Genomic DNA, 23,513 nt, shown 5'->3' with positions numbered 1-23,513 from the left:
ACAGGGCTGCCCCCAGAGGTTAGAGATTTTTTTTGTTTTTTTTTGTTTAACTCGATGGGTTCCCAGATTGCAAAACCATGGATGCTAATAGCATCGGCTATTAGACAGCTAACAATAACAACATTAACGTTTAATTGTATGGGTTTAACCAACTACTGTATTGGTATGCTGATTGGTCTGAAAGCTTACTATTGTTGAAAAGAAAAGAAAAAGGTACCAAAAATGTGTTAGAGGTCCAAGCACGTAGTGCGTGGAGCCTATTGTATTTGTTCTGATTATTATTATTATTATTATTATTATTATTATTATTTTATTATTATTATTATTATTATTATTATTATTATTATTATTATTATTATTATTATTATTATTATTATTCCCCTGATCAAAAACACTATGCACCTCAGAAACCATAAGGCATACAGCAGCCAAACTTTCCACATACTTGGAAATGTCAGCCCCTGCCCCTGTAGTTACACTGTAATTACTATGTAACTAAATTGATATTTTTTGCATATGACAATAAAGCCCTTGAATCCTTGAAGTCTGTCTATTGCTCCCATCCTGTAGTAATATACAGCTACTGCTACTACCCTATACATAGTATTATTATTATTTATTATGATTATGATGATTGTTATTATGTGTTTGTAAATGAACGACATGCTAATCTATAATGCCTGGTATGTTTCTATAATGGTAAAATCGATGGCTGTAAAAATGTAACGTCACGAGAGGAAAGCCCTCGCTGAGATTGACAACTGTTTACACCAATCATCGTCTTTTCAACCCAGAGTCCAGCGGCGTGATTGGCTCGATGATACATGACGTCACGAGGCTTGTAAATAAAACCACCGTGCACCTCTCATTCAGCGTCTTCACAGTATGGCCGGCGATATTAGCTAGCACTCGCTAACGGTATTCTCTGTAAAAGGGAAGACGGTAAACCAAGAAATCAACACCTGGATTGTTTAAAGGACTGTACCTAAATAAATTATACTAATCGAAGAAGGATTATCAAATCGAAACACGTTTAATTTTCTGTCAAGTGTCTGTTGTCTCACGATGGAAGAGAACGGTGCACACTTCTTCGAGGGGACCGAGAAGCTGTTGGAGGTGTGGTTCTCCCGGCAGGATGAGACCAAAGGAACCGGGGACCTCCGAACCATCCCAAGGTTTGTGTTTCTGGGGATGTCGAGGAGGTTTTGGAGATCATTTTGAGCCTTGAGCCGCCGTACGTCCACGTTTAGCCCCGCTCCGTTTCTAGCAACCTGTCACGCTACGTCAAAGCTGGCACGGAAATGCCCCGCCGGCACATGTTTGTGTTGATTGATTCATTCATTCGTGTTGTGTGAAGGTAGAGTCCTTATCGTGTTGTTACCCATTAACGTGATCCCACCAGGACAGTAGATAGAAGTGTCCAGTGCTACCTAGTTGTCGGGAGCCCAGCAGCTCGAGGCTAGCAAACACTGTCACTCTAAAATGGCCTTCCCCCCACACTGACACTTGCTAGCTGAGTCATTCATTCTCCAGTGGTAATTTAGCTAATGTTAGCTAACGCTGTCTAGATAAGGTTAGCTAAGCCGATCCATTACTTATGACAGCTAACGCTAGGTTCTCCTAATGACGGAGCAAGTGGCACATCCCCTGTGATTCATTGGGAGAAAATGTATTTATACAAAAACTCCGCGTCTGTTTTCTAAAACTATCAATTATTTGGGGCTAGAACGAGCTCAAATGTATCGGCTACATGAGCCTCTCTATAGTCTGTTTTTCCTACATGGGGTGAAACTCAGTCCCTGGAGCTACGCGGGCTTGTCCATTTTCCCATCTGCGCACACACATTTCATTGCCCCCGCATTGAAATGGGACGTCGTTTTTTTTTTGTCAAAAGCGAACTAGCCTATATATACACTAGCACTAACGTCAGCCCTCTCTGCGTATAGTGCTGCTGTGTCGTTTCACAGCGGCTGATAATAATCCGGAATGTCGTGTGTTTGTGTTGCTGGGGCTAAGATGATGTGTGTGTTTTTTTCTGCGTCATTCTTCGAGGCCCTTCGCAAGATGTCCAGCAGCAGCAGCAGCAGCAGCAGCAGCATGTGCTGCTTGTGACCGCGTGTTCCCTCGGTTACAGCGCACTGCCCCCGTCAAGACGGGACACACGCACGATAGAAACAGCAAATAATGCTACAATTTCACCTAGCAGACGCTTTTATCCAAAGCGACGTACATCTGAGCTTTATAGCCTACAACACAAGCAATCTCTAGTCAGAAGATAACCACAACTATGTATGATCAACTTATTATCTGCCTGCTCGGGATTTCTACATAGCCTACTTTTGAGAAGTATGTATTCTTTCTTGGGGAGCAAGTATAGTACCACACTACATGTTTATCAAATGCCCCCCCCCCCCCCCCCCCCCCCCCCCAGCCGAGCCTATCTCTGCATGTCTGTGATATAAAACACATCGAATCACCGGATGTTGTCTCGGATGAGACACTAGGCTCCAGGACTGATGGCAAGATGCGTTTTCAGTCACATCAGGTTCAGCTTTTACTCACAGAACGTTAATAATCACAAGACCTGACATGTTGCATGTACGTTTACCATCTAGGCAACTTCAGTCACGTTTCTACCCATGCATACACTCTCCACCCACTTCTTCCGATTGGTTAGAGGGCTTGCTAACATAAATTACATTGCTTGGGAGCACTCTAGTTTTGCCTACATTCACAGAAATTGATATATGCGCTCAATAGGGCTCGTTGACCTCCGACCTCCATCCCCCTCAAAATCTATTTTGTTACTGCACATTTATAGCACCGAGCTCTGAGGCTTGGGCTAAGCAACATGAGCTCTGAGGCTTGGGCTAAGCAACGTCAAGTTGAATCAGTGTGAATTGATGGCTTGGCATTTGGTAATTGCTGTGATGTAACTATAAGTAACCGTTTGGTGCCGAGGTGGTTGGAGGAGATAACTGGTGTTGTTGACGACTCCTTGGTGTGAAGTGAGGTAGAGGATTTGTGGCAATAAACGATCTAGTACAGATAATGATTTAGGAAGACGACGACTCTCCCCACACTCTGTTGTGGTTTAAAAATCTATCGCCTAATTAGTTTGACCTGTCAGTCTGGATCGCGGGGGGGGGGGGGGGGGGGGGGGGGTGCTTTTTTAGACTTGTTTGACACTTGGCCCATAGTAATTAGTGAGTGGATGGAAGATGGTGAAGTGGTGGTAATTGTCTCCACGGCACGTCTGTGTCAAGGTTCATGAACCCTGTCTGTGGCGAGGGGGGAAAGCCTGAGTTTCTGCTTGTTAACCAGATCAGAGAGGACGCTTTTAGAAAGAGTGCGCGGCCAGCCGAGCCAATGACGACTGGCATTAATTTACAGCCAGAGGGGAAGATTAACGGCTCAGGGAGACACTGTCAGTGGATCAGGACTGCTGGACGCCAGCCAATGTCCAAATAAGTCCGTCCACAAGGGCATCTGATTCACAAATCTGGATCTCGCTCACATTAGCTTGTGCCCGCCCGCGCTGCTGCTGGCTCTCCGCTGCCATGGCTCAGGCAGCAGGGGCAGCTCTCTCTCTGTCAGGGAAGCAGCCTGGATGGGCATGCCCTTCACAGCTCAGGTGCTTTAGAGTTGATGCGGTGCCCTGACAGCTCTGCGGCTGACTGTGTTTACCTGGCGTGCGTTTGTGACATTTTGGGGCCTGGATCGGGCTCATTACCCATGATGCATTGCAGCCCGCCCCTCCGATCCCTCCCTTTCGCTCGTCACTGTTTATCCTGAAATGTAAGCAGGAACGCCGGAGATCTTCAGAAACGAAGCTCGGGCATCTCGGTTCTCTCACCGTTCTAGGCCGTTCCCGTCTGTGAGGTGTACGGAACGTTTCCATTCATTTGGGCAGTGCTTTTCTCAGAGGCCATTCTTTCTTTCATGGGAAAATGTGACCCTGCTGAGTGACCAGAAATAGACTCTGGTGTGTATTTCACAGCGAAACAGGAGCTGGCTCAGGTCTCCAGTGACAGCATCTCTTTGGTATGGAGCTGCTATGTTGCAACGGCTCTTGTAGTGCCATGTGATGCAGGAAACACGGTCAGTCATCTACACTTGTTTCACTGAGACAATGACTTGCACAACCTCCTCATTATTTATGTAGCACCGACAATACCACTGACCTTCTATGTAGCACCACCTACAGGCTAAAGAAGGGAATAGCACTGACGGTGCGTGTTAAGTTTTGCTTTTATTTGGTGTAGAAGCGCTTTTCTAGCATTGACTTAATAAAGGGACACTCCGCTGATTTTCAATGCTGGTTCATTTGGCACATCGTCGGAAAACTGCAAACAATTTGGAAGGAATTAATTTAGTTTGGATAGTTGTTGAGAGTTGATTTGAGTGAAGTTGTGGACCAGTGATGTCATTCATGCACACATGATGACATCACTGGTCCACAACTTCACTCAAATCAACTCTCAAAAGCTATCGAACTAAATCGCATGTCTGCACAACCGTTAACAGATTCCTGATATACTAACTGATTTTGTAACGATGAAAAGCTGGTTGAAAATCAGCATTGTTCCTTTAAGACTTTTATCAGCCGGGTGAGCTGCCTATTCCTGAACGTTTGTCGGTGTGTCATTCTCATTCTCAACTGCCATCGACCTCACCAGTCTGCCCAAATGCACCACTAACCTTTGGACTCGGGCTTGGGAATAAATGGCACTACTAGCCAACAACAGCCAACAACAGCTTTTATTTGATCAGTGACTGGTTCCTCTTGTTGTGTCAAACGGGCCCGCTGTGTTCAGTTCACTCAAGCATTTCTATTGTCAAAACTACTTTTGGCTGCAACCAAAGAAAATGGCGTTGTGGCTTAGTGGAAGTGTTGACTCTTGACCAGCTGCCAGTGTGTCTGGTTGATGATGATGATGAGGAAGTTGGCTGGGTGCCGTGCGCACCTGTGCTCTGTCTGTGCCATCTGGAGGCTCTGTAACAGATCCTACCTAACCTGCAGCTCTCTTGAGGCGTACGCACACAGTTCAGAGTTGGAATGCCGATGGGAAGAAGGGGCAGCTAATTCACACACGCCGCCCCCTGCAGGCCTATCGTGCAGCGGGAAAATTGTGCAACGACATCCACCACTGGTACCCACGCCACCCCCCCCCCCTCTCCACAGAGTGCTGTGCTGTCTCCGCCCCCTTCTCTCTACCACCAGACCCCCGCTGTGCTTCATAATGGCCGATCAGCGTGCGCTCTCTCTCTCTCTCTCTCTCTCACTGGCTTTAGCTGCCTCTCTCTCTCTCTCTCTCTCTCACTCTCTCACTGGCTTTAGCTGCCTCTCTCTCTCTCTCTCTCTCACTGGCTTTAGCTGCCTCTCTCTCTCTCTCTCACTGGCTTTAGCTGCCTCTCTCTCTCTCTCTCTCTCTCACTGGCTTTAGCTGCCTCTCTCTCTCTCTCTCTCTCTCTCTCTCTCTCTCTCTCTCTCTGGCTTTAGCTGCCTCTCTCTCTCTCTCTCTCACTGGCTTTAGCTGCCTCTCTCTCTCTCTCTCACTGGCTTTAGCTGCCTCTCTCTCTCTCACTGGCTTTAGCTGCCTCTCTCTCTCTCTCTCTCACTGGCTTTAGCTGCCTTTCCAAGGTTGTAGTGGGAACGTGAGTGACGCAGCTGCATTTACACTGCAGCTGTCCTTGGGTGCTGAAGCGTGTGTGTGTGGGGAGGGGAGGGGAGGGGCGGGGCGGGGCGGGGGCGGAGGCAGAGGCAGAGAGGGAGCCTTCCTGTTGTTGAGCAGAGAGCTGGAGTGTGGTGCCAGCCTGACTGTGGTCCTCACGTTACTAAGCGGCAAAAAGCAGGAATCTAGACGGCCATTCAAAAGCTAGAATCCACAATATGCTGCAGCTTTCCTGCATGGTGCAAATGTGACTGTGAAAACAGTCTGAACGATGCAATGTGCTGTTATTGTATTGTTTTGTCACTCCTCTGGTGCAGAGTGTATTTCAGTGTACAGGATAAATGTGCTCAGTTGAAACATTACATTAACTTGTGTGTGTGTGTGTGTGTGTGTGTGTGTGTGTGTGCGCGCGCGCGTGTGTGTGTTTGCGTGCGCGCGTGTGTGTGTGTGTGTGTGTGTGCGCTCGCGCTCATGTCAGACATTGGAGAATCCAGTGCTTATAAAACGTGCTCAAGACAATTCAGTCCTGCAGCTTCATTGAATGCTGCAGTCAGTGTCGCTTTGTCCTTGTTTACAAAAGTTTGATCTGTGTATTTGTTTGTATTAGAGCTGCCACTAACCATTATTTTCATCATCGATTCATCTGTCGATTATTTTCTCGATTAATCAATTAGTTGGTTTGTTTGGTCTATAAAATGTCAGAAAATGGTAGCAAATGACGGATCAGTGTTTCCCAAAGCCCAAGATGACGTCCTCAAATGTCTTGTTTTGTCCACAACTCAAAGATAATATCAGTTTACTGTCATACAGGAGTAAAGAAACCAGAAAATCTTCACATTTAAGAAGCTGAAATCAGAGAATTTAGACCTTTTCTCTTAAAATTGTACTCAAAACGATTAATCGATTATCAAAATAGTTGTTGATTAATTTTCTGTCGATCGACTAATCGATTAATCGATTAATCGTGGCAGCTCTAGTTTGTATATATATATATATGTATGTATGTATGGATATATGTATGTATGTATGGATATATGTATGTAATATAATATATATATATATACTGTATATATGGGAAATACCGGTACTGTAGCTTGTCACTTTTCTTCCTAGTGGGATTGAGTTTCAGAAGGCACATGGGTAATAATAAATAATAATAATAAAAACATCACGGGGAATGGATGCTAAAATGCTAAATGTTGTCTTTTTTTTTCTTTGTAGGTTTGAGTGGGACAAACTTTTGGAGAATGTGCATTGTTTGATCATAAGTGTGACAAAGACGGACAAGCAGGAAGCTTATATACTCAGGTGAGTGCTGGATCTTTCTTTACGCCTTCCCTCTTTTTGCTGCTGATTAGGAGGAGCAGGCAGGCTTACCTGTATTCTGCGTGACACTGTGACACTGTGACACTGTGACAGCTTGAACGGTCACATGATTAGGTGATGAAAACCTCAGCGGTCACATGATTAGGTGATGCCAAGAAGTTTGGAGAGATAAATACTCTGTAAGATTTATTGGGACTTGGATGGCATGTTTACATTAAGAGGAATTCTGATAATGCTCGTCTCCAGAGCGACTTGCAGTGTGCAGAGTGCAGTGTATGTATATAGAGTGTATGTAGTGTGTACATAGTGTGTATAGTGTGTGTATGCAGTGTATGAGAATAACCAAATGAGGGGGAGGCAGAGTGCTCCGCCGTTGGTACTGACGTTATGTTAATAGTTAACATGTTATTAATGTTTTAGTGGAGACTGGAGAGCAGCAAGTGCAACGTTAGACGCTGGAGCGGGCGCAGTTTAGAGGTAAAAACAGACTGTGATCACCAGTTATTTTCTTGCCTCCGAGTTGCACAGTGCTGCTGTGTGCGTTGGTCAGCACAGTGCTGCTGTGTGCGTTGGTCAGCACAGTGCTGCTGTGTGCGTTGGTCAGCACAGTGCTGCTGTGTGCGTTGGTCAGCACAGTGCTGCTGTGTGCGTTGGTCAGCACAGTGCTGCTGTGTGCGTTGGTCAGCACAGTGCTGCTGTGTGCGTTGGTCAGCACAGTGCTGCTGTGTGCGTTGGTCAGCACAGTGCTGCTGTGTGCGTTGGTCAGCACAGTGCTGCTGTGTGCGTTGGTCAGCACAGTGCTGCTGTGTGCGTTGGTCAGCACAGTGCTGCAGTGTGCGTTGGTCAGCCCAGACGGACTCATTCGTTACTGCTGAGGGCTAACGTGTAGCACGGCTGCTCCGCTGCACTAACGTTGCTTTCTGACAGAGGTTTTGACAAGATGGTGTCTGTGCTGTAGACTGTCCGTGCGCTGCGCTGCCCTCGCAGTCAAGTTCACGCGCGGGCATATCATGGGAACGACCTCTGACCTGGTCAAATGGAATGGACATTCAAGACAAGTCAGAATTCCAAGTCGGAAACTGGGGGAAGATCCACCAAGCCCAAGTTTGTCGATATAAACACACCGGAATTACCTTTTTATCCATTTTTAATGAATGTAGTGTTTGTGTTGTGAAAGGAGCAGCAAGCCTTTCTCCGTATGCTAACTGGCTAGTTGAGACATTGCTCTTTTAGCCCTGCAAACACGGCCTGCTGACTGGCTCCCTCAGCCAGCTGTGAGGAGAGGCAATAATGGTTCATGTTCAGTGGATTCAAATCCAATACAAATTGATTATGTAAATCTCCCTGACGTTACCGGGCCTTTTCACAATAATGCATTATGTGAAACATCAGGTGAAATCGTCGAGCTTGCAGGCTACGCGGCCGAGCTAGCGTTAGCATTAGTGGCTAGCCAACTAGCGACGCGTTTAGATCGGAACTGGGAAATAGCGAGTCTGAGCTATCGACTTCCGACTTGCAATGGAATGCGCCATAATTACCGAATTAAAAAATCAGGCCACGTCACGTGACGTCTGCTCATCACGTGATGAGCAGACGTCACGTGACGTCTGCTCGGGAACCCTGCTGCCGGTACCCGTGCCAAATTGGAATGCTGTCAGATCAACGGTGTCCGAGGAAAATGAAACGGAGACACTACAGACAGAGATGGATGATAGATACATACATACGATACTGTACATACATAGTATACAAGCATATGTAGGTTTGCTCATGTATGTGTAAGGTGTGAGATAGTGGGTAATGACAGCTTTCGTTGTGTGGATGGGGAAGGGGTGCACTCAGTCTACACCAGCTCTCTCCATGTCCGTTTCCATGGAGGTGTACCAATGTCGTTCAGTGCATAGGTTTATGTGGTTCAGTGCATAGGTTTATGTGGTTCAGTGCATAGGTTTATGTGGTTCAGTGCATAGGTTTATGTCATTCAGTGCATAGGTTTATGTCGTTCAGTGCATAGGTTTATGTCGTTCAGTGCATAGGTTTATGTCGTTCAGTGCATAGGTTTATGTTGTTCAGTGCATAGGTTTATGTAGTTCAGTTCATAGGTTTATGTTGTTCAGTGCATAGGTTTATGTCGTTCAGTGCATAGGTTTATGTCGTTCAGTGCATAGGTTTATGTCCTTCAGTGCATAGGTTTATGTCGTTCAGTGCATAGGTTTATGTAGTTCAGTTCATAGGTTTATGTTGTTCAGTTCATAGGTTTATGTTGTTCAGTGCATAGGTTTATGTCGTTCAGTGCATAGGTTTATATCGTTCAGTGCATAGGTTTATGTCGTTCAGTGCATAGGTTTATGTAGTTCAGTTCATAGGTTTATGTTGTTCAGTGCATAGGTTTATGTAGTTCAGTTCATAGGTTTATGTTGTTCAGTGCATAGGTTTATGTCGTTCAGTGCATAGGTTTATGTCCTTCAGTGCATAGGTTTATGTCCTTCAGTGCATAGGTTTATGTCGTTCAGTGCATAGGTTTATGTCGTTCAGTGCATAGGTTTATGTCGTTCAGTGCATAGGTTTATGTCGTTCAGTGCATAGGTTTATGTAGTTCAGTTCATAGGTTTATGTCGTTCAGTGCATAGGTTTATGTTGTTCAGTGCATAGGTTTATGTCGTTCAGTGCATAGGTTTATGTCCTTCAGTGCATAGGTTTATGTCGTTCAGTGCATAGGTTTATATCGTTCAGTGCATAGGTTTATGTCCTTCAGTGCATAGGTTTATGTGGTTCAGTGCATAGGTTTATGTCGTTCAGTGCATAGGTTTATGTCCTTCAGTGCATAGGTTTATGTCGTTCAGTGCATAGGTTTATATCGTTCAGTGCATAGGTTTATGTCGTTCAGTGCATAGGTTTATGTCGTTCAGTGCATAGGTTTATGTAGTTCAGTTCATAGGTTTATGTTGTTCAGTGCATAGGTTTATGTCGTTCAGTGCATAGGTTTATGTCCTTCAGTGCATAGGTTTATGTCCTTCAGTGCATAGGTTTATGTCGTTCAGTGCATAGGTTTATGTCGTTCAGTGCATAGGTTTATGTCGTTCAGTGCATAGGTTTATGTCGTTCAGTGCATAGGTTTACTGTGGGACAATAGTTCCGCATGTTGTTTTTGTAGAGCACCGTGTCATTCTCAGCTGGGTGTCTCATGTCTCGGATTGCAGAACAACTAGTCTTGAGTGAGTTTTAGCACAGCAGGTAGCCTAGCAAGGTGGAGGAGGAGGAGGAGGATGAGGAGGGGGGGGCAGCTCAGGCTGCAAGTAAAGAGATGTATTGTTAGTTAGTGAAATCACTGTGTGGAATAAGATCTTTACAGAAAGATCGAGGGGAGAAATAATTAGCGATGTAGTCTGCTTGAGGAAGTCTAGGAAAGGTTTGACAGATGTTGATGTGTTGACTCTGACTTCACCACTGCTTTACTGTCAATGTGCTAGCAGAGACCTGGGCCAGTTGTTAATAGGGCCGGGGGCGCGTGACGTTAAGTGTGGGTGAGGAGCGCTTGCATGTGGTCCAGTACGACAATCGCGGCTAGGCTAGTAGCAGGCAGCCCCACCAAACTCCATTCATCTGGCAACTAAATGTGGCCCTCGGTAAATTGAATACCACCAGAACATAATTGACAAAACTTAGGAATCGTTAATAGATGCCACTCTCCAATTGGGCATGCATATTATCTCCCAAGAAGCACTTTGTGAATATAAAATCTCATGTTTGGAAGTGGTTTGCTCTGCTGCTGTATTTACCGCCCTCTGTGGGAATCACCGGCCAAACATTTTAATATATTTGGAATGTGTGCTTCTTATTGGAGTATGTGTGTGCCGAATTAGAGACATGCTTACAAGTAGTCATAAAATGTCTATGTTTCCATAACAAGTCTCAACTTGTATGTTTAAACTGTAAGTCGCGACTTCAAAAAGCCTCGACGCGAGACTCATTCATTCTTCAATCTGAGTCTCGAAAGAGCTCCCCGATGGGGAGTTGCAGGCTCCGCTAAACTGGCCGTACGCTACATACACGTTAACAATCCCAATAAAACAGTACCATACCTCCCGCACAATGTTGTTATCTGAAGTTTCTGATAATCAGTATTCCCAAATATTGTGTCGTTTCCAATACAGAGCCCTTATTCACATGGCAGGCGGACAGCAGCTCTAAACAATACAGAGCCCTTATTCACATGGCAGGCGGACAGCAGCTCTAACCAGGTCACATAAGGACATGAGTGAAATTACTGAAGATGGATCAAATGACTATTTTCGTATCTTGTGCCAAGTTGTAATATATCGTCATGTCATGATGTCTTTGTTTCGTCATGTCATGATGTGAGGTTGATAGTGTCTAGGTGAGGGAGGTTGATGGTGTCTAGGTGAGGTTGATAGTGTCTAGGTGAGGGAGGTTGATGGTGTCTAGGTGAGGTTGATGGTGTCTAGGTGAGGGAGGTTGATGGTGTCTAGGTGAGGTTGATGGTGTCTAGGTGAGGGAGGTTGATGGTGTCTAGGTGAGGTTGATGGTGTCTAGGTGAGGGAGGTTGATGGTGTCTAGGTGAGGTTGATGGTGTCTAGGTGAGGGAGGTTGATGGTGTCTAGGTGAGGGAGGTTGATGGTGTCTAGGGGAGGTTGATGGTGTCTAGGTGAGGGAGGTTGATGGTGTCTAGGTGAGGTTGATGGTGTCTAGGTGAGGGAGGTTGATGGTGTCTAGGTGAGGTTGATGGTGTCTAGGTGAGGGAGGTTGATGGTGTCTAGGTGAGGTTGATGGTGTCTAGGTGAGGGAGGTTGATGGTGTCTAGGTGAGGTTGATGGTGTCTAGGTGAGGGAGGTTGATGGTGTCTAGGTGAGGTTGATTGTGTCTGAGTGAGGGAGGTTGATGGTGTCTAGGTGAGGGAGGTTGATGGTGTCTAGGTGAGGGAGGTTGATGGTGTCTAGGTGAGGTTGATTGTGTCTAGGTGAGGTTGATGGTGTCTAGGTGAGGGAGGTTGATGGTGTCTAGGTGAGGGAGGTTGATGGTGTCTAGGTGAGGTTGATTGTGTCTAGGTGAGGTTGATGGTGTCTAGGTGAGGGAGGTTGATGGTGTCTAGGTGAGGTTGATTGTGTCTGAGTGAGGGAGGTTGATGGTGTCTAGGTGAGGGAGGTTGATGGTGTCTAGGTGAGGGAGGTTGATGGTGTCTAGGTGAGGTTGATGGTGTCTAGGTGAGGGAGGTTGATTGTGTCTAGGTGAGGTTGATGGTGTCTAGGTGAGGGAGGTTGATGGTGTCTAGGTGAGGTTGATGGTGTCTAGGTGAGGTTGATGGTGTCTAGGTGAGGGAGGTTGATGGTGTCTAGGTGAGGTTGATGGTGTCTAGGTGAGGGAGGTTGATTGTGTCTAGGTGAGGTTGATGGTGTCTAGGTGAGGGAGGTTGATGGTGTCTAGGTGAGGTTGATTGTGTCTAGGTGAGGGAGGTTGATTGTGTCTAGGTGAGGTTGATGGTGTCTAGGTGAGGGAGGTTGATGGTGTCTAGGTGAGGTTGATGGTGTCTAGGTGAGGGAGGTTGATGGTGTCTAGGTGAGGTTGATTGTGTCTAGGTGAGGTTGCTGGTGTCTAGGTGAGGTTGATTGTGTCTGGGTGAGGGAGGTTGATGGTGTCTAGGTGAGGGAGGTTGATGGTGTCTAGGTGAGGTTGATGGTGTCTAGGTGAGGTTGATGGTGTCTAGGTGAGGTGTGCACATAGAGTATCATGCTGCTGAATTCAGCTGTTCATCTGCCATATCCTACAGGGCTATCTATCACTTTTTCACTACTACAGAGTGGCATGCCAAAGACAGCGGGACTTCAAATATATTTCTTTTACACCTTTCTTCTGCTTTTTCCTTCCACAGTGAGAGTAGCATGTTTGTCTCCAAGAGACGTTTCATTTTGAAGACATGTGGAACCACCCTCTTACTGCAAGCACTGGTGCCTCTGCTGGAACTCGCCAGGGAGTACTCCGGCTTCGATGCCATTGAGGTTGGAGAAACATTGATGTTTGTTTTATAATGTATTACTATAAAGATGATTATAATGTATTACTATAAAGATTATTATAATGTATTACTATAAAGATTATTATAATGTATTACTATAAAGACCAGAGGTCGACCGATATGGGTTTTTCAATGGCAATGATATTTAGAGAGCAGGGTGGCCGATGGCCGATATAATAATATTATTATTATTATTATTATTATTATTATTATTATATTTTTTGCATTCGATAAAATACAATGATTTTAATATATAATAATGAATGAGAGTGTTTGGGTAAAAAAACAAGTAGCCTATAATTCCATTATCCATTCATGAGAATGAGAATCTAATATAACAAATACATCTATTATAAGATGGTTATCTTAGCCAGTAACATGCTTTAGATTTATTTAATTTATGAATGAAATAGAAAAATACATTGGTTTATGCAGGAGTTTCAGAAGTGACTGGTAGACCTCATTCAACTGTATTATTCTATTAACTGAGACAAATCGTCTCCCAAACTCTCTCAATATTATTATAAAAGAGTGTGGGCCTGAAATTCGGCGCAGGATTGTGAGAATCACACATATATTTCACATATATTTTGAACTTATAATGCGGGACTAATCCCGCATCTGTTTGCGGGGGGGCGATGTCTATGCATGTGGGAATCGTGAACATCATCGAGTATAAATTGTCACACTACATGTTTTTACCCTGCCGTAATAATCGGCCTTGTGAGCGCAGGCAGCGGCCGATGCTGATTCATTAAAAATGCCAATAATCGGCCGGCTGATTAATCTGCTACCTCTAGTAAAGATATAGCCTATATTTGTCTATGCAAAATACTCAAATACAGGTATCATGATTTCTGTAGATCTCTATTGATTTGTGATTATGATCAGAAGCTGAATATTATTTTTATGTGCTTCATCTGTGCAGAATTTCTTCTACTCTCGCAAGAACTTCATGAAGCCAACCCATCAAGAGTTCCCTCATCGAAACTTCCAGGAAGAAGTGGAATTTCTCAGCCAGATTTTCCCAAGTATGTAACGCCTGCTTAATGTTACCACTTTCTCCTCCTTCTCCAACACCCCCCCTGATCATCATCTTTCATACATTTCACAAATAGAAGAGATTGATCAGCGATGTCTCTTTCAGAGTTCCACTCCTGTACATCATTACATTACATTACATTACATTACATCTCATTACATTACATCTCATTACTTTACATACATCATCTCAAGTTTTATGTGACTAAGAAGGTGCAGCATTGTGCTTCACCAATCCATGTGAATCCCTGTGGATCATCATGGTAACTGACATGAGCATCCTTATTTTCCCTCCCTCCAGATGGAGCAGCATACTGTATGGGACGTTTGAACTCTGACTGCTGGTAAGTATCTTGTATCTAGGCTTTTCCCACACTGCTTCTTCTTCTTCTTCTTTTTCTTCTTCTGTGGTGTTTTATGGCAGTTGGCATCCTTTATGTTGCCTTACTGCCTCCTTCTGGATTTATCCATCCACTGTTTCCTTACATTTTCCAGACCAGCTGGTTTCAATCGTTCCTCTTCCCACACCGGTTGAACCCAATGTTCTTTTAATTTGTGTATTACACTTAGAAATGTCACCATTGAAAGCCCCTCTTCTCCACGCAATCTTATATTTAGGTAATAATAATTATTTCTGAATTTTATCTCAGAAAGATGCATTAGTGATTTTGTCCCCTTCCCCATTTAAAAAAAAAAGACAGCCAAAGTTGCTATTTCTATATTCCACTGTGCTATCTTGGATTTGTGCCACATCAGTGAATCACACATGGTTGGAATCGAGGGGAAAAGAGGTTTCACTATTCTTGAATGATCTCAATCAAATGTTAAGCCCCCAAGATAGTGCCTGCCATGACACTTTGATTTAGGCATGGATCAGAAATGAATCATGAGGCAGAAGTAAAAAGTCCCTTTTCTCAGAATCGCCGCTAATAGTAAAAGCCATTCAGATCCTCTTCTACAGCCATGGATATTTTTAACTTCCCAATGACCCCATGTAAAAATAAATCAATGGGTTTGGCTTTGATGAGTGATTGACAGCCCCAAGGAGTGCACATTGTCATCATCTGTCTCACCACAGGTACCTGTTTACCCTGGACTTACCAGAGTACTGGGAGAACAAGCATGCGGATCAGACGCTGGAAGTTCTGATGAGCGACCTTGATCCAGCGATCATGGACCAGTTCTACATGAAAGATGGTGTTTCTGCAAATGATGTCACTCGTGTAAGCGGCCACGTCACCCATTACACTTAGAGGCCATTTACACCTGGCACTAACATGGGTTTTCTGCCATCAGATTGCAATCGGATAATGCTCGACCACATGAACCTGATTTCATTTACACCTGGTATTTAATATGTGTCTCCGGTGTCCACATTGATATCTGTTGCGATTGGATCAGGAAAGCTCCATAGCGTAGAGCAGGAGAAAAACGGCGGTTGTTGTATGTGGATTGAGGGGATGCATTGCATTTACACGTTTTCAAATGTGGTCACAATGCGTCCCTGACCACCTCCGGACGTGGTTTGGCCGATCAGATCACAATCCGTCCCCAATGTTGGAGGCGTTTACACCTGTACTTTCAAGTGGTCAAGCACTATCCGATTGCAATCCGATCACAGAAAACGCATGTTGGTGCCAGGTGTAAAATGGCCTTATAGATTATTCCTTCACAGTGATGCAACTCACATTAGTGGGCTTTCAAATGGTGGGCTTGGCTGGAAAGTCATGGTGGGGTCGTGGTGGGGTCATGGTGGGGTCATGGTGGGGTCATGGTGGGGTCGTGGTGTTGAATTCAAGGCTTAATAATGATGCATGGTTTAGCTAGATTGTTATAAAAGCAGCCAGTTGCACGTGGTCTTGCTCATCACGTTGCTACTTCTCTTAGATACTGCCTTGGCGACGCTCCGCGTGCCGGGCAGACGGCGGCGAGCCCGGTGCGCGTGCCGGGCAGACGGCGGCGAGCCCGGTGCGCGTGCCGGGCAGACGGCGGCGAGCCCGGTGCGCGTGCCGGGCAGACGGCGGCGAGCCCGGCGCGCGTGCCGGGCAGACGGCGGCGAGCCCGGCGCGCGTGCCGGGCAGACGGCGGCGAGCCCGGTGCGCGTGCCGGGCAGACGGCGGCGAGCCCGGTGCGCGTGCCGGGCAGACGGCGGCGAGCCCGGTGCGCGTGCCGGGCAGACGGCGGCGAGCCCGGTGCGCGTGCCGGGCAGACGGCGGCGAGCCCGGTGCGCGTGCCGGGCAGACGGCGGCGAGCCCGGTGCGCGCCTCGGACGCACCGAACGGCGGAGACGACAGTTTGATTGTAATTCGCACTAATGTTTTATTTAATTCAGTCTGACCACAAGCAGGGATGAAACCTATTCCTACTGGAGATAAAAACAAATGACCAGAGGAGGGCACATCAAAAGCAGAGGGAGGGATTTCCGCATCCACATATTTACAGTACAGACCCTGTGTGTTAAAAAATAGTCATTCATTAATTGTAATAAGCATAATTGAGGGGAAAAGTTTTAAATAATCATGATATTGAACCTTTGAATTCCAAAGTTCTTCGGTGGACAGTAATGTGATGGTATGGCTATTGGCTATGTAAGACTTAACAGTTAACAGGAGATGGTGATTAACTGTGCCACTTATTTACCAACAGTATGTGTTTGTATTCCTATGGTTAAAAGAAAATGTCTGGTGATATATTTTCTGTTGTCTGTCGTGTTTTCTTCAGATGAGTGGAATTCGTGACCTGATACCAGGTTCTGTGATCGATGCCACAATGTTCAACCCTTGTGGATACTCAATGAATGGAATGAAGATTGATGTAAGTGTAAGTTGCCATGGGTGCTCTGGTCGTATCTTCCCTCGATCGGCGATGTCCGCTTGAAAACTGACGGCTATGGGCCTGTGTCCACCTAGCGTCTTTTTCCGACGTTAAACGCTGGGAGTGCGCTGGGGAACACTGATCCCAGCGCACAATATACAAGGAAGCAGTCTGCCATCAACGTTAGTTCAGCTTGATAGCTGACAGCTAGCAAGCTAATAACACAGGTAGGCTACGCTATTAAAAGCAGTAAGCACAACACTCACCAGAAATATTAAGTGTCTAGCCGATCTGCTCCCACAATTGAGCCGTTCTGTCTCTGTTGCGATAGTTTTTCCATATGATTAGTTACCAGAAAAGGAGCAGCCGACACCAGCGTCTTTCTGAAAAGTTAAAATATTTTCAGCTTGAAGCGCTGGGAGTCGGGCGCACAAAAACGCCGAAAATAGACGCTGGGCGCTGCGCACTTTCTCTACACGTCCGTGTGCGCTCGCATACGCTCTCCCCCCATTGGAAACAACTGAAAAAAGACGCTGGACCTGAGGAAAAGACGCGAGGTGGACACAGGCCCTAACAATGCGTCTCTCTGCTCTGCGTTATCCAGGGAACTTATTGGACGATCCACATCACTCCAGAGCCAGAGTTCTCTTACGTCAGCTTCGAAACCAATCTGTCCCAGACGTCCTACGATGATTTGGTCAGGAAGGTTGTGGACGCCTTCAAGCCAGGAAAATTTGTCACTACACTTTTTGTGAATCAGGTATGTTAAAGTACAGGCGTCTCTTCATTGAATGAATGAATTTGATTTGACAGATGTTAAAATACATAATAAATAGAATATACAACTGGTGTAGGGTGATTGTAAAAACAATCAATGGTCGGCACGGCACGAGCCATTTAAGACATAAAAAACAACAACGTCAACAATACACAACAATACAATATTTTCCCTGATGCAGTCCTAAACCTACAGGTTTAGTCTCACTAGCTCTAGTCGAGTACCCATGAGTATCCCTGATGAGTTTAAAATATTTTTTTCAAGTAGTTGGGCACGGAGCCAAACACTATTCTGTGGGTAAGACCCACCTTCAGATGCCTGACAGCCATTTTAGTTCTGTGAATTGGGAGCGGCCAACATGGGTACGAGAGGATAAGTTCAACGCAACTCTTACCAATTTATTTTGAGATGTCTGTCATTTAGTTTTGATGTACTCGGGGGGGTACTGGTATACCACGCCATACCATGTGTAGTCATAAAGCCACGGACAACAATTTCAGGGTTTTTGTGTCCGGAAAATTCGACTTTCTGGCAAGGAATTGGATTTTTTGGTTTGACTTTTGCTATGACTCTTAAGCCCATCCTCTCCCCTTCCCGGTAAAAAAAGAAACCCTGCAATTAGCGGATAACGGAAACACAAGTTTTATAACTGGTATGATCTAACTTTATAACTGGTATGATTTAACACATGTATCTTCTCCCTCTGCGTTCTCCCATCTTTTCCCCCTGCAGACTTCCAAATGTCGCAGTGTCTTTTCGTCTGCCCAGAAACTCGAGGGCTATAAGCGTGTCGACCGCCAGCTGGCCCAATTCAACGACTACAATTTTGTCTTTACGAGCTACGCCCAGAAGCACCAGCAGAAGCAGCAGAGCTGAGGGTGGAGGATGAAGAAGAGGCGTAAAAAGAAAGGGCTCGCCCCCGGCGGCGGCCCACTCCCCCCCCCACCCGTCGCGAGTTCGTCGTCGTCCTCCCTCTTCCACTGTCGTCGTTCAGGATCTCTAGGCGCCGGAGAGGCCGCGCGCCTTCCTAGTTTAACCTCCAGTTTGAATTGTATGCATTGTTGTACCTATGACTTAGACCTCTTGCATGAAAGCTCTTTTCTCTGTTTAGATATTCTAGCTCACTCTTGCTGTGACCTTGAAGTGCATGTAGAGGAATTAAACACGCTCCGTTTGACGCTGTGCACCCAGTACAACGCCCAGTACAACGGCCCCTTCCTGCAGGTCTCCCCCCTCATTCCCCACAGACAAGGCTTCCGCGCTCACTAGGCTTGGTTCCTGACATGCTCAGATCAGGCTGCCTCTACTTTGAGCTTACCTTCGTCCGCTTTCACCCACCTCAGCGCCAACCGCCCCCCCCCCCCCCCCCAGAGCATTTAGCTCGTTTAGCTCTTCCGCTATGATAACGGTATGTACGAATCATTACTGATTTAAGAGTGCACTTTAAGAAAAAAAAATCACCACTTATAGTTGAGCCCTATATACTCATGGTACGAAACGAAGGCCAACCTTTTTGTCTCGAGTCTACATGAATGTATTATTATAAAGTAGTCGACTTGTCTGTCATTATTGTCAAAGAACATTATTTCATTAATTCTTTATAAATCCAACGCCATACTTGCTTGTTTAATGTTGCACTATATTAAATGAAAGGATTGATGTGATTCTTGGTTGCTCACGGCTGTAAGCTGCACCGAAGCCTGCTTTGTTGAGCTTTGTAGCTGTGCTATAATTGGGTCCAAACATCCCTGCTCATTCAGCTGTACTTCTCCACCATGACAATCAGTTAGCCCTCCCCAAAGACACGGGCGTTTACGGTAAATTGTATTGCCCCGCAACAGTATTCATAAGTGAATCACACAAATGAATCATCAAGCCACGCCACACTTCCAACATGGGATTGAGTGGATGTGCACTTTTTTTCTTTTCTTTTTTTTTTCTTTTTTTTTTACAGCGTGCTGTATCTATGGGAAGCTTCTGGCTCTTTGAAATCCCCGGTCATGTTAGCACTCTAGATTTACACGTCCGCGTGAATTGGTTAAATGGAAAAGTGTTGAGGTCCCAACTGAATGTAGAGCAGCCGGGTCAAATGGGCCGCACCATCTTTTAGAATGTAGGGGTCTCTCTAGAGAAGAGCCCGGAGCGAGCGGGCTTCAGCTGAATGTACGACTCGAGGAGACCCCCGTCGCCCACGCAGCTGCGGTGCAGGTCAGGACAATGCCCTCTGCCGTCCAGCATGTCAACCATTGTCCAGGTCCCAGCAGGTCTCCCCGCACAAAGTCAGACTGTCAGCTGGCCACAGAGCCACGTATGACAAGAGTGGCCCTCCTGGCTGCACCGTGCGGCTCTGAATGGGAAAGAATGGATCGGACACTTTGCTTAGTGTAGCGCTTGGCCAGCAAAGCATTTTTCTTTTTCTAAACAATATACGTCCTCTCTCTCTCTCTCTTTCCCTCCCATACAGAAATCGGTAAGCGCACAATAGAGGCCCGCCGATCTGAGCATGCCAGGGTGATCCCGGATCATTCCACACATAACCGTTTGCATAAACTGCCATTTTATTAATTTTATTGTGCCCAGACCATTTTTTGCAGTGAATTGGTCCAAAATGTGACTCTAGAAGTTTTTTTTTTAGAGTACCATCAATGCCCTTTGTTCAGTGGGGGGGGGAACTGTGACACTATGGTGCATGTGACTACTAGTGCTGTATTGCTTCGACGGTGTAGTGTACTGCCGTCTCTTCCTCCTATGTAAGTAGGTCTGTGTGCTTCACTTCCTCTTGTTTTACCAGCTGGAATGTAGTTGGAACTGAGAAGGGTCCTGAGAAGCATCCTGAGAAGGTTCCTTGGACAGGCGAGGACTCTTTCCTTTAGGGGTTGGGATCATTTGTAATGAATCTTATTTCAAATCCCCTCGCAGCGCTGAAAGCGGGTCAAGGTTGTGTTCTCTTGTCACTAGACTTGATATGGTTTGCTACTTGATAGGAGTTTTGATTGGATGCCCCCCCCGATTGTCTTCTCCACTGGCCGTTCAGTGGTGTTCAAGATGCTTCTCCTGCCAGAGAACGCAGACTGGTTTGAATTTTTGCTGATTCAACTGGAGACGACCGGAAGCGGCAGTCTTTTCCCCCGCTTTCAGCACTGCGAGGGACGGCCATTTTGGGAACAAAATCCCAAGTTTAAGTTAGGAAAGCACCTATAACAATAACAGCATAATCGGTCAAGGCAGCGTTCTCTGAAAACACTGCTCCTGTCAAAAGAGCAAGATGGTTGTTTTACACGAGGACCACTAGATAATTTGACAGTTCCTGTAAGGACTCAAAGGTGAAGTTGACAATTGGAATTGCTTCCCTCCAGTTTGTTGTGGCTTTTTTTTTGAGTGGTTTCGTTCTTTTCCTGAGGACCACTCTAGACTTGGAGTCCTTACATGAAATGCTGCTACCTTTTCTCTCAGATTACTCGAGTCATCTGCTGTGATTGTTATAGGTCCTCGAACCGACACATGAAGGGAATTTCAACCAGCACTTCACAAATATTTAAGTCATTTCTTTGGTAACTGTTTTTGGATTACCGCTAAGTACATTTTAGACTTGCCAACCTTGTGTGTTGTGGTAGCTCTGTTGGCCCTGTTGTGGTAGCCTTTTTTGTTTTCTTTTTATACTATAAACTCAAATGCATTTTTGCAGTTGAATGGTAACACAATTTTTACAAAACATTTTTTGTAAGGAATGCATTTTTTGCTGCGGACCAATCTTTTTCTTCTCCCCAATTTTTTTCTTTTCCCGAATTCCCTTTTGTCCAACGTTCATTTTGTCGGGAAACCCAGTGTCCAGCCTACTTTGAGTTTGTTCTGAAGTTTAGGGATGACCTTTTCACAGCTAACTGAAACATGTTGTTTTCTTCTTTCTCCTGCCTTTCCTGGTGGGAAGGGACAGTGAGGAAAGCCTCCCCTGAAGGGACAGTGAGGAAAGCCTCCCCTGAAGGGACAGTGAGGAAAGCCTCCCCTGGAGTGAGAGAGGGTGCAGTTGCAGGATGTATCAGGATGTACCGAAGGAAAACTTTGCTGTTCTAATTCTTTCTTTTGCTGTTCTTTGGATGGTCAAGATGTGCTAAATATATCTGTGCTCTGAGCTTGATGCTTCAAATAAAAAGATGCTTGTCTGTCTAATTTGTCTATTTGTTTTTTTTTGGTCCTATGTGCTGTCATTTAGGACTAAATAATAAAGCTAGTTTTTTAACGCAATACATTGTGCTGCTTCTGACGCCACGCCCTCCCCCCCAAAAAAGTGGTTGAAGGAAACCAGACGTGGTTTGATCAAAGAAATGGTTCCGATAAATCATAGTATCTCAGCTCATACAGTTCATAAAGTATAAAGTAGCCAGTACTGGGGAGGGGGGGGGGGGGGGTCTCTCAGTGACCCCTGCGGTCCCCGGACCCCACTTTGAGAACCACTGTGCTATAAGTACAGCAGAAACCCAATAAAACTCCAGTCTGTGTGTGGATATGGGAGTGCATATTAATAAAATTAAGGCCCTTAAAAGGTATTACTGTAAAACCGCCATACGATGAGGTCTTACATTTTGTGTTAGATGAGCATATCCTCACATATCGATCGCAGGCCCCTGAATTGAATCAAAATCATGTGACCAGTGTTGGGCAAGTTACTTTCAAAATGTAATATACTACATATTACTAATTACTTTCATTTGAAAGTAATGTTACTTTACAATATTACAGTCTGTGTAGAGTAACTTGTTACTAATTACACTACTTTTGCATTACTTTCACCAAAACAACAGCAGCAGCAGAATGACATCGCTGCCCCGGAACCATCCCGAAAAATAATGTCAACCTCCATGAAGTCAGTGTAAACAATCCAAAATTCTAAATGTTGTTCTTTTCCTTTGTAATTGTCATCTGTAGTGGTTATTTGCATAAAAACAGACAATTTGATTAGGCAATGATTGTATCTTTATTTAAATATGTGCTTTGATTTAAAAAAAAAAATCATTTTGTAACTTGAGTTACTTGACAAAGTAACTGGTATAATATTACTGAAATCCTAGAAGTAATAAGTTATATTACTGAGTTAGTGCTAAAAGTAACATATTACATATACATTTTGTAATGAGTTACCCCCAACACTAGTCGTGACAGACTTTGTGATATCAGCAAATATCGTATCATTGTCCAAAGAATCTATATAATATCGTTATCGTGATGAAACTTGTGATTTACACCCCTCTTAAAGTATATCGAAAAGGTCTTAAAGGGTATTGGATTTAACTTCAGGATTCCTGCATATTATTATACCCGGTCATGTAAACAAAGTCAGAAAAGAAGCTTTTAATCACCATGACGATGCTTTTAATCACCATGACGATGCTTTTAATCACCATGATGACGCAGCTTCAAGTCTGATATGAGACGTTTTTCTTTACTCCCTTTTAAGCTGTATGGGGGAATCATTTAGGGCAGTGGTTCTCAAAGTGAGGTCTGGGGACCCCCAGGGGTCCTTATAGGCCTAGGCCAGGGTTCCAGGGCGTTCCCAGCAAAAGGGTCATTTAGAATTCCAACCATAGTACCATAATCATAGTAACTCAATGTATGACTATTTTGGTCACGGGTTTCATACACTTGACATCTAAAAATGGGTGACATCATTCTAGGCCTGTCCATTTATAATAGTCTATGAATATAACAAAAGTGTGATGACCCTCCCATAAAAGGATTAAACTATTCCTTCCCACGTTTACTGCTTTGCTGTAGATATGGGTAACCGATGCTGCCACCTGCTGGGTAAAAAGTTTCCACTCGTCTCTGCCCCTGATGTAACTACATTACACAG

At 45.1% G+C, this 23,513-nt stretch overlaps 1 protein-coding gene across 2 annotated transcripts; it reads left to right on the top strand.

Annotated features, from left to right (window-relative positions):
• The first annotated feature begins 889 nt into the window (after nucleotides 1-889).
• amd1 (adenosylmethionine decarboxylase 1) lies at nucleotides 890-21,825 on the top strand. 2 transcript variants are annotated; one of them, XM_083643172.1, is made up of 9 exons: nucleotides 890-1,175; nucleotides 6,897-6,983; nucleotides 12,889-13,015; nucleotides 13,961-14,063; nucleotides 14,375-14,417; nucleotides 15,152-15,296; nucleotides 16,795-16,887; nucleotides 17,492-17,647; nucleotides 18,398-21,825. In XM_083643172.1, exons 1-9 carry the CDS (start codon nucleotides 1,066-1,068, stop codon nucleotides 18,539-18,541), a joined length of 1,008 nt encoding a protein of 335 aa, XP_083499298.1. In that variant the 5' UTR covers nucleotides 890-1,065; the 3' UTR covers nucleotides 18,542-21,825. The 2 variants fall into 2 exon arrangements, with proteins under 2 accessions (XP_083499298.1, XP_083499297.1); XM_083643171.1 differs by having other exon boundaries at nucleotides 16,795-16,893.
• Nucleotides 21,826-23,513: the final 1,688 nt, after the last annotated feature.

This window comes from Poromitra crassiceps (genome assembly GCF_964638095.1).
Source record: "Poromitra crassiceps genome assembly, chromosome: 9".
NCBI lineage: Eukaryota > Metazoa > Chordata > Actinopteri > Beryciformes > Melamphaidae > Poromitra > Poromitra crassiceps.
The sequence above is the reverse complement of the archived record's forward strand: the minus strand, read 5'-3'. Positions and strand labels throughout refer to the sequence as shown.

What these genes read in the sequence shown, in the direction of transcription:
- amd1 (XM_083643171.1), top strand. Translation starts at nt 1,066, where the DNA reads ATGGAAGAGAACGGTGCACACTTCTTCGAGGGGACCGAGAAGCTGTTG. An exon ending in GACCTCCGAACCATCCCAAG is followed by an intron (nt 1,176 to 6,896) that starts GTTTGTGTTTCT and finishes TTTTCTTTGTAG; the next exon opens with GTTTGAGTGGGACAAACTTT. An exon ending in CGTTTGAACTCTGACTGCTG is followed by an intron (nt 14,418 to 15,151) that starts GTAAGTATCTTG and finishes GTCTCACCACAG; the next exon opens with GTACCTGTTTACCCTGGACT.